We start from the raw sequence: 10553 nt of genomic DNA on the forward strand, positions 1-10553 counted from the left end.
TGGGAGGGAATGGGATGTGACAGAGGATGGGATGGCGGGCTGCATGGGCCTGCCCAGTCCTGTCCACTCCTTAACGCACTGCCCAGCCACAACCTGGAGATGAAGCATCTGCCCGGTGCTGACCCTGAACTTGTGCTCCTCAGCCACCGATACGAGGAGCTGGAAGTGAGTGGGCAGCGTGGCACCTGCTGCCGCAGCAAGGTCTGGGGTGGTCGGTGCCCCACAGGTGCCAGGCTTCAATCCCTGTCTGCGTGCAGAGAATCCCCCTGAGTGACATGACCCAGGAGGAGATCAACCAGCTGCTGCAGGAGCTGGGCTTCTACCGCAAGGAGACGCCTGACGCCCCCGTGCCTGAGGAGTTCCAGTTTGCCCCTGCCAGGCCTCTGTCCACCCTGCCACCCCTGCGAGTTCCTGCTGCCAATGGCAAGACCCCACGCGAACGTGATGAGGGAGAACACCCAGACCTCTAGCGAGGGGTGCCGTGCTTGGGAGAGGGTCCTGCGGCCAGTCCCCAGCACATGGGAACACGAGTGTCACAGCAGCTGGGGATGCTGCCGCAGGGTGGTGAAGGTGCCCGTGCTGTTGCTTGGTGCTGTGCAGCCTCTGCCCCGAGAATGCCCTGAGCAGCTCCAGCCTTGAGCAGGGGCTTCCTGGGCACTGCGGGCATCCTGGATGTCCACATGCCTGTCATTGCCCTCGCTACCCTGCAGCCTGGCATCGCTAACTGGTTGGGAGGAGCAGTGTTCTTTGCGCTCCCTTGCTGTGCCCCAGGGTTTAGCTGACTCCCGGCACTGGGCAGCAGTATCCTACCTGAGTGGGACAGGATGAAACCCTCAGCAGAAAGCCCCAGGTGCTGAGGGTAGATGTGCTGAGTCCCGGAGGTAGGAGAGCTGCCCCCGGGGGGTATGGCTTTACACCCCACCAGGGTTGTCTCGTATCGAGCCCCCAGTAAAGCCCATGCGTACAATTGGCTGCACCGTGTCATCTTTCCAGGGAAGGCTCAGTGGGGTGCATCCCACCCTGTTCCGTACTGGGTGCTGGGAATAGCTGGGTGCCCCATAACGCTCACAGAGGTGGGAGGGCACAGCAGGGTCACAGCCACTGCTGATGAGCTGACAAACCATTCCACAGACCAACCGTGCTGTTCCTGTGCCACCCCCTCCCTGGCGTGTTGGATCCATGGATGGATGGGGCACCATGGCTTGGGATGAGCTGCTCTTGCAGGGTGCAGGGGGACGGGTGCAAGCCCACGAGTGGGTCCTGCAGCGCTGAGCCAAAGCCCAATGACTGTGCTGGCCTGGCGGGCACATCTGTCCCTTGGCCGGGTAAGGGAGCAGGGCGCTGCTGCGCTGTCTGCAGACCTGGCTTGATGCAGCCTCTGTAGCAGCATGGGGTCTTCTCACTGTGCCAGGCCTGGGGGCGGCAGGGGGCAGTGAACCAACAGCCCTTGGTCAGGGTGGGATGCTGATGGTGCTCCTCAGCTCTGGGCATTGTCCCTGAGCAGGAGGAGCAGCACATGCCCTGCATCTCCCCCTGAGCTGGGTGAGCAGTGGGCCTGCAGGCAGAGGGGTCGAGGAGCAGGCAGGGCTGCCAGCACCCTCCTGGGCGCTGTGACATGCGCTGCGCTGGTGGCGTGAAGCAGCAGTGCAGCTGGCAAAAAAGACCTGAGGCAGAGGCGTCACCCTATAGAATAAACCTTTATTGTCTGGCTGCTGTGTTGGTACACGTGTCAACGCGGGTATAGAGATGGTGATGGAGGGGCGAGCGGTGCTGAGCACGTGGTGCCCTGAGCTGGGGAGGAGAGCAGGGGCTGCTGTCCCAGCTCACTCCTCGGGCCCCTCACTCCTCCGGGACCCCTCACCTTCCCGCCCACTCCCCAGCACATGGGTGCTGCAGCCCCCCAGTGTGGAAGCGCCCCAGGGTGCATGTGCGCAGTGGGAAGCAGGGTGTCAGCACGGGGCTGTGGAGCCATCCCCAGGGAGGTGGCACCAAGCAGGGCCTGTGGTGGGCAGAGGGGCTTCCTCACAGGGGGCCAAGGAGAACCGCTTGTGGGCACGCTGCCTGTGGGATGCCCCGCGACCCAGGCTGAGCTGCACGACCCATGCCAGCCCCGGGCTCGAGGGCGCAGCCATGCCCGGGCCTCCCTAGGGATGCAGGGACGCTGCCCGTGGAACAAACAACTCCCAGAGAACAAATAACTTAACACGCTGGAGCACAGGAGGCAAGCCAAGCCGCGGAGCATCCCTGGCAGCGCCTGCCTGGCCCTGCCTTGCCCTGCCCACAGGGTCAGCCCGCAGCCAGCTGGGGCAGAGGGAGCTCCAGCGAGGCAGAGGTGTGGGGCTGCCCTGGTGGCAGAGCCCCCTCATCCCCAGTGCCGGTCCTGTGGCCCCCCTGGACGCTCCAGGGGCAGGCAGCTTCCCTGCCCGCCGGCAGCCCTGAGGGCAGGGGGTGGCAGGGCAGTGGGCAGGGCAAGCTCTAGCACTCTTTCTGCCGCATGCGCAACTCGTGGCGACGCAGGTGGTTGTAGAGGGACTGCACATAGGTGAAGACGCACTTGGAGTCCGGCTTCTTCCCCATGATCATCATGTCTTCCACCTCCACCAGGGGCACGCAGTCCACCAGCGTCCTGCAGAGACACAGCCCTCAGCACAGCCCTGGGCAGGCTGCCCCACCGCAGGGGCTGGGACAGAGAACCCACGCCACCCAGGGCCTGCTGGCACCACTCCCCTCAGCCCCACTCAGCTCCTGCCCGCCCATCGGTACCCACAGTCCTGCTGCTCCTGGCGCTGGGAAGAGCACGTGCTGCCTGCAACAGGGGCCGCCTGCCTGCCTGCACCCGTTGCCTTCCTGCTGCTCTCTGCCCCAGCTCTTGGTGTCGGCCAGTACGCCCTGCTCAGGCTGTGCCCACCCTCCTCTTCCTCCTCCTCCAGCTGATGCTGGTGCACTGTAGGGAGACCTGCCTGCCCACCCACATGTGTCTGTGCTGTGCCCGCACCCTGAACCCCACCAGGTGGTCCAAGGAAAGGCAGGGCAGAACTGGGCACATGCTGCCTGCCCATCAGTCCTGCTGCAAGCCCTGGCCCTGCTCTCCTGCTTCCCATCAGCTCTGCCAGCCTGGGTCCCACACTCACTCTGGACTGGACCCCAGGGGGGATGCCTGCTCCAGGCACAGCACAGCACCACTGGTGGGGTGGGCACTGCCCGGCTTCAACCAGCTCAGCGCTGGCCTGTGCCTGCCACCTCCCCACCTAGGCCCTGGTGCGGAGCTGGGGTCTGTGCAGGGCCCTGCTCCAGCAGCTGCCAACCGTGGGGGGGCCCTTGCAGAGCAGCTATGGCTGTCCCCCCATCCCCACATCCTCAGCCCTGCTGCTGCCCCTTCGGTGGAGTGGCAGCCCTGCCCTCACTCTGCCCACACAACCCACCCAGTTCCCTGGGCTGCAGGTGCCACCCCTCTCCCCTGGCTGGGGCTCCCTGGGCAACCGGGGTGGGGGGGCGTCCAGCTTGAGGGGGCTGCTACCACGGTTAGGGTAGTCACATGCGACAGCCAGGCTGGCCATAGAGGGGAACTGGCCGCCTCCATCCTCTTGCCTTTCTGCTGGGGGGGGACGACACAGAAGCAACCCCCTGGCCCTGCCTGGGTCCCTGCACCCCGGCCAGGCAGTGGGGCAGCTGCCAGCACCCACCGGGGACAGACAGTGCTGGAGCCCCCCAGGCTGCTGCTGCTGCTAATGGCTGATGTAGCCACGAGCACCTGGGGCAGGGGATGCTTGGTGTGAACTGGCAGCCCCCACTGATGCCATGGCTGGCCCAGCTGCTCTGGCGCTGGGGCCACCCTCTGGCAGGGGGTCTGCCCCAATGGCAGGGTACACTGGGCAGCTCTGACCACAAGGAGGGTCCAAAGCCCAAGCTGCCACCCACCACCACCCTTTCCCCCATCTCCCTTGGCTGCAGTAACCCTGCTGCATGCCTTGCCCCCTCTCCCAGCACAGCCCACCCCAGCCAGTAGAGTCCAGGAGGGACCCCCCAGCTGGTGCTAGCCCCCTGGGGAGCACCAGGACTAAGGGGAGCACAGGGCTCTGCCAGGACCCTGCTCCTGCACCCCACTGTCCCAGCTCTCCCACGGGGCCTCTGCTGCGCTGGAGTCGATGGGCTCCGAGCCCACAGCCTGGCCATCACTGGCCCTACCTCGTGATTCAGCTGCTCTGGGGAAGGAGGAGGCCGTGCTCAGGGCCTTGGGAAAGCCCCCGCCTGAGCTCCGGAGCCCCCCCCCACCCCCACCCCAGCTCAGGGGGTGATGGCAAAGCAACGGCAGCACTAGGAGAGCAGCTCTGCCCTTATAAAGCCATTGTTTGGGCCCCGGTGTGCTGGTGCCGCACAGAGCCCGGGGAGCAGGGGCTCCAGCGCCAGCTGGGATGCCCCTGAAGACAGGCACAAACACTGCAAGACGAGGCAGGACCCAAGCCTTGAGTCACACTTTCCAGGCTCCCCACTCTTGCCCATATATGAGCAGGGAGCACCTCACGGGCAAGGCACCATCGCCCACGCCTGGCCCCGCAGCACTGGCTGCAGCACCCCCCTGCTCCCCCCCCGCCCCCCCGGCCGGGTCCAGCAGCCCCCACACACGCCAGGGCGGGGGGAAGGAGGCAGCAAATGCAAGCAGTAATGCTGGGGAATCCGGGGGGGGGGGGGCTCCAGCACCGCTCAGCTCATGCTGCTGCAGAGCATCCAGAGCGGTGTCCCCAGCAGCTAATGCCCTGGGTCAGCCTCAGCCAGCAGGGAGAGAAGAGCCGTGGCAGCTCTGTTCCCACTACCACCCTGGCTGTGGCTGGAGAGCCAACAGTCCCCCTAGGGTGACACAGTCCACCCCTCCCCAAATCCCCATAGGTGCTATTCTGGAAGGCCAGCCAGCCACCTCCACCCCTCTCCTGGACACAGCTTGGCCCCGCTGGCCGACACCACCAGGACTCGCCCCTCACCCACCAGCATCCCCCAGCCTCTTCCCCAGCCACGGCGGCCGCTCCCCGGCCAAGCGGCGGTGGTCGGGTGCGGGCAGATAGTTGGAGGGGAAGGTTCTCACCATCGCTCCCAGGGGGGGTGAAAATGGGCTACGACTTTTTGGTTTTTACCAGCCCCTTCTGGACCAGGCAGCGATAGAATTCCTGAATGTATGTGTACACACACTTCCAATCTGGCTCGCGCATCCGGACCATGTCCTCCACGTCCAGCAACTGCGGACAGTCCGCGTGCTTCCTGGGGGCAGGGAGAGAGAGGGGCAAGCCAGTGACCGCAGCCCAGTCGGGGAGGGGAGGAAGAGAGAAAACAAGAGACACGGATCAATGCAGTTCCCGTCCCTCCCCCAGGCAGATGCTGCTCTGCTCTTGCATGCTCCGGGGGTGCGCGATGCAGGGGCAGGAGGGCTCCAGGCACCACCGCGCCAAGGCCATTCAGTGAGATTTGGGGGGGCACAAGCAAGGGAGGGGGAGGGCGGGTGAGCGGCGTGGAGAGGCGTGAGGTCCAGAGGGAAGGACAGAAGGAGGCAGAGGAGGAGGAGTGAAGTGTTCTGGCGCGCTGGTGCTTGGGGAGCAGGTTCCAGAACAGAGCAGCGCTCTATATAGCTCCTATATAGACCCGCCGGGAGGATGGGGGGGCTCAAGCCCAGCCCTCCTGCCCAGCTCCGCTTGGAACTGCATGGCACAGCCCTGGTGCAGGAAGCTCGGGAGAAGATGCTCACAAGAGCTGGAGGAGGAGGAAGAGGAAGGACGAGAGGCCACCTGGCATCCAGGCTGGAGAGATCGATGGCACTCTCAAGTCCACGCACCGGTTCCCCAATTAAGGCAAAAAGTCCATTACCAGGAGCACCAAGAGCCAGGCACACTGCCCCCTTCTTGCTCCACCGAACTGCCCTACAGCACTCAGGGACCTCATGGGAGCTCCCAGCTCATGCCACCGCCCTGGGCACCGGCCAGGATGGGACCCCCACCTGTCCGGCCCTGCCCCTGGGCAGGGTGCTGGAGGGGAGGAGCGGGTGGGAGAGAGACAGAAGGAAGGAGAGAGGGGCTGGCTGCCAGCCCTCCAGCTGGACGCGCTCCCGTCTCTCAGCGCCCAGGAAAACCAGAAGCAACAGGGGAAGGGAAGAGACTGGAGAAGCTGCGACGGTGCTTGAGCCCCTACGACCGTGAAAAGAGGCACCTGGCACGGACAAACCCCGCTCCCCAGGGATGGGACGTACCGCCTGTGGCCGGGCAAGCTTGGGGAGCCACTGCCCTGCCTTTGGGTGCTCTGCCCCACACCCAGGAAGCCCAGACCCCCGCGCCCACCCTTGCCATGTCAGACTGGGCTGCGCTGGCCTCTTGTGGCTCTGATGCAGCCACTGCTTTCCCCCTCCCGGTGTCCAAACCTTGTTGCACGACACGGGGGGAGCGATGCTGACGGGCACCCACCTCCAGCACCATCACCCCTGCCTGTGTCCCTCCTCGCCCCAGGCAGCGAGTGGGAGAGCTGCCCCGAGCCGCCCCAAGCCCACGTGATGGCACAAGAGCTACATACTCTGCGGAGGAGAAGGCCACCTCGAAGTTGTGGCGGCGGTTCTGGGGCGTCAGCTGGCTGTAGTCAAATGCCTCGGGGAAGAAGTTGTGGACCAAGGCACAGAAGGCCATGCCATCGCTCCAGCTGGATGAGAAGTTCTGGATGTCCACGTGCTGTGAGGGCGGGAGAGTTACCGAGGGGCAGAGCAATTGGCCCTGGGGATGGGGAGAGGAGGTGGCACTCACCTCGTAGCCCCGGGTCTTGGCTCTGCACCAGTCCAGCAACATCTGCTTGATACTGTTGGCATTGGGCACGCCGAAGCTGGAGGAGCGCTGCACGGTGGTGCGCGCTGCTGCAGGGTTTGGCAAGCTGCGGCAGAAGACACAGGGTGTTATCCATGTGGCGCTTGCCGCCCCGGCCAGCCTGCCCCTGGCCCAGCCTCACCTCCCACCCTCCTTCTGCAGTTTCTCCATCATGGCCTTGCGAGCCTGTGAGGCAGATGTCTTGGGCAAGCTCTGAGCTTTCATCAGCTCCTTCTTCTTCTCAGCCTGGCGCCGCTCCAGTGCGGCCAGGCTGCTCTGCCTGCAGGTACTCTCGTCTTCACGGTCAAAGATGCTGGGAGAGAGACAGACAAAGCTAAGGGGGGCTACGGGCAGCCCGGGGAAGGGCATGTGGTGGCCTCACCCTATTCCCAGCCCTGGTGCTTTGGAGAGCTCCACATCCCAAGGACAGAATGGGGGTAGCTTAAGGTCCCCAGCTGGCAGACACATCTCCAGGCCCATGGAGGGACCCAGGGGGACTGCTGGAGACAGAGTGTGTGCCCCAGGACCAGGAGGCTTTGGGGACATCCCCGCACAGGGACACCACAAGCTGGGCAGACCTCTCTTTGTGCAAGCAGATGGCTGACGGGGACTGCTTGGGGCTGGCCCGGGGGATGCACCGCCGCTCACCTGCCGGTCTTCTTGGAAGAGGAACTATAGGATGATTTGGTTTGAACAAGTGTACTGTTGCCATCTGCAGAGAGAGAGAAAAAGAGAGGCCTTGGGCAGGCACCGAGGGAAGTGGCACCAGGCAGGTGGGAGGCTCTGCCCATGCCACGGGCACAGATGGCTCTGCAGCAGCAATGCCCTTGAGGTTGCGCCCAGAAGATCCTGTGGGGAAAGGGCAGCAAAAACTCTTACTGTCCGATCTCTTCACGTAACTTGACTCCATGGTTGTGGTACGGGAGGTCTTGGTGCCATCACCTGCAGGCGGCAAGGCAACGGGGGATCAGCTGGGGCCAAGGGCAGCGGCACCCACAGACACCCACTGCTGCCAAGCACCCTCACATCCATGTAGCACAACAGGGAGAAGCCCCAGGTGGCAGAGCCATGGCCAGGGCAGGCAGAGAGGGGATAGATGGTACGTGTCCCCCACAGGCAGAGCAAAGAGGCCAGTGCAAAGGAGCGGGGAGCTGGAGCATCCCTCAGCCCTCCGCAGTGACTCTCAGCTTGAGCCACCCAGGGACTGGGAGAGCAGAGGTGTAGGGGACAGGAGACAGGCCCGAGGTACAGACAAAGCCCCTGCCACCCTGATGGGGCGGAGGATTGGGCGGCAAGTCGCCAGAGCAAATCCCTTAAAGATCCCCAGGCAGGCTCTGGGTGAGGCAGAGGAGATGCAGCAAAACTCAGCCCCGAACCACAGTCCTGCTCCCAGCGCGGTCAAGCCAGAGCCAGGACAAGCAGCGAAAGCAGCAGAGAGAAGCTGTGGTGGCAGAGCGCTGGGAAAGACTCTGCACAGCCTCCCGAAGGGTCAGCACACTGGCCATGCTGGGCAAGTGAGCCCTGCACTCCCACAGCCCATACTAGACTGGACGAGACGCTCTGTCTTGGTGACGGTGCTATGTGCCAAGCCGTCGGCCGACTGGGTGCTCTGCGTGGTGGTGGTCTCTGTGGCGTGGCTGGCCCTCCCCGCTGCAGCCTGGCTCCTCATCTCCTGCAGCCGCTGATCCCGCTCCTTCTCCCGCTGGTCTGCAAACACAGGCAGAAAAGGGTGTCAGCAGCGAGAGGCAGGGGCGGTGGGCACGGTTCCTGCCGCATGGGGGGTCCTGCCAGCTGCTGCTGGTCCAGAACCGGCTCATGGGAAGGACGATGTCCTCAGCTTAGCACAGCCAGGGGTGCAGCAGAAGGCCCAATGCACCCTCCTGCTTTACCACAGCTGGACAGCCCCACTCCAGCACTCTGCTGGCTCCACCTGCAACACCACCGCCAGAGTCCCGACCCCTGGGGCGGTCACTGTCCCCAAGTACCTCGCTTGCGCTGGCGCAGCTCCCGCATGGCGTTGCGGATCAGTCGCCGCTCCTCAAAGTCCGTCGTCCGATCCAGCTGCAGGAAGAGGTGGGGGTCAGCATCACCCCTCTGCCACCAGCTCGGGGTCCCCTTGTCTTCCCCAGGAGCCTGGCAGCTGAGGACGTACCATCTTATCCAGAACATCCTCATCCTCAATCCTGTTCAGCTCCTCGATGTTCAGCTTGCTCCTTCTCTCCAGCTCCCTCGCTTGGACCTTCTCCATGCCATTGGGCAGCTCTTGCTCCAGCCTAGGCGCCTGTGGCTGCTCCACCGTCTCCGGCTCCATCTACAAGGACAACACTGTGCAACTGAGCCCCCGCCAGCTTGGCCACCCCTCTGCCACCATGCTGCTCAGGGTCCAAGCCCCCCACCGCCCTGACACTTGCCCAGTGCCACGGGCAGGAGGGACCCTGAAGAAGACGTGCCACATGTGGCACAAGAACTCACAGCCGGTGGGATGTCGTGGGCATCTGTGGCGACCAAGGCAGGCAGGGGAGCAGGACATTTCCCCCCTGCAGCACCCCCTGCCCCGGGAGGGCCTGGCAGTCTCCAACCTGCTCCCAGACTGGCTGCCAAAACGTCCCCAAATATTCCCCACCCCTCATCACCACAGGCTGCTGGGGCCCTCCAGCAGGCAGGGGCTGCCCGGGTGCTCCAGGCTGGGCAGTGCCTGGTGCCAGCAGCAGGAAAGGTGCTGGCAAGGCCAGCGTGCACCACTAGCAGCACAAGGGATTTCCAGGGAATTAAAGGACTTAGTGGAGAAAAGAGCTTGTTGCAGGAGATCAAGAGCCTCCCCCGCATCCCCACTCAGTATCTAGGCCAGCTCGGCCCCCACCGCAGCAAAGCCAGGACGCCAAGTCCCTTTCAGCACGACCCCCCAGCAATGCGCGTCAGGCAGCGGGCCAGGCCCGGAATAGGGCACGGAGGCAGCAGAGAGGAGGTGCTGGTGTGGGGCTGGAGCAGCTCTGACACACACCTGGCCCCATCCTGCATCCTGCGTCCCGCTGCCCTGGCCTGGCACCCGGCCCATGGCAAAGCCACCAGCGGGAGGTGATGCCGGCCACATGCGCCCGTGCCACCACCTGCGCCTCGCCACTGCTGTGTGCAGGCGGGGGCAGGACAGCTGCCTGCAGCCTGCCCACCCGGCCGGCACGCCGGCAATGCAGAGCAGACAGGCGCCGTCTGCCCCCCGCAGCAGCGAGCCCAAATGGTGGCAAATCCGAGTGACGCCGCACTGCCCACGCACCGCAGCCACGGTCCCACCTCACGCCAGGGGCTTCACTGCAGCTTCAAACTCCCCCAGGGCCGCCAGGAGCCCCGCGGGCCGGTGCCACCCTCCCACCACCTCCCCCCCCCCCCCCAGGCGCTGCCGTGAGGCAGGGCAGCCCACACTCACACCACTGTTGCTCCGGGAGAGGCGCGGGGCCGGTTGCTGGCGCATGCTGGAGAAAGCGGGCGGATGGGCCACGGGGCCACCGGGTTCCTCGGTGCCCTCGAAGTGGGCACAAGGGTCCTGCGCTTCCAGGAAGAGGGTGCTGAGGTCCTCCCCAGGGGGGTCCTGCGGCCCCAGCCGCAGCACCAGCAGGTCAAGGCGGCGGCCCAGGCGTGCCAGCTCTGCCCGCAGCTCCAGGTGCTCTTCCTCCAGCGCCCGGAGCGCCCGCGCCAGGGGCTGCACCCGCCGCAGCGCCTGCTCCAGCTGCC

The 10553-nt window shown here is 65.1% G+C and overlaps 2 protein-coding genes across 2 annotated transcripts in view; one reads left to right on the plus strand and one right to left on the minus strand.

Moving 5' to 3' along the window:
* Positions 1–93: 93 nt before the first annotated feature.
* Positions 94–470, plus strand: LOC104829231 (selenoprotein M). Its single transcript, XM_010563362.1, has 2 exons — positions 94–165; positions 258–470. The coding sequence occupies exons 1-2, from the start codon at positions 100–102 to the stop codon at positions 468–470; spliced, it is 279 nt and encodes a 92-aa protein (XP_010561664.1). The 5' UTR covers positions 94–99.
* Positions 471–1907: 1437 nt separating this feature from the next.
* SMTN (smoothelin) overlaps positions 1908–10553 on the minus strand; it is a 17668-nt gene continuing 9022 nt past the window's right edge. The window contains exons 11-20 of the mRNA XM_010563397.1: positions 8980–9138; positions 8813–8888; positions 8370–8534; positions 7707–7769; positions 7476–7539; positions 6970–7140; positions 6771–6894; positions 6547–6698; positions 5182–5250; positions 1908–2626 (exon numbers count right to left, since the gene is read on the minus strand). Of these exons, the coding sequence (XP_010561699.1) occupies positions 2476–2626; positions 5182–5250; positions 6547–6698; positions 6771–6894; positions 6970–7140; positions 7476–7539; positions 7707–7769; positions 8370–8534; positions 8813–8888; positions 8980–9138 (1194 nt within the window). The 3' untranslated portion in view covers positions 1908–2475. The remainder of the gene's footprint in view (positions 2627–5181; positions 5251–6546; positions 6699–6770; positions 6895–6969; positions 7141–7475; positions 7540–7706; positions 7770–8369; positions 8535–8812; positions 8889–8979; positions 9139–10553) is intronic.

This window comes from Haliaeetus leucocephalus, unplaced genomic scaffold (assembly GCF_000737465.1).
Source record: "Haliaeetus leucocephalus isolate CR32 unplaced genomic scaffold, Haliaeetus_leucocephalus-4.0 Scaffold165, whole genome shotgun sequence".
Taxonomy (NCBI): Eukaryota; Metazoa; Chordata; class Aves; order Accipitriformes; family Accipitridae; genus Haliaeetus; species Haliaeetus leucocephalus.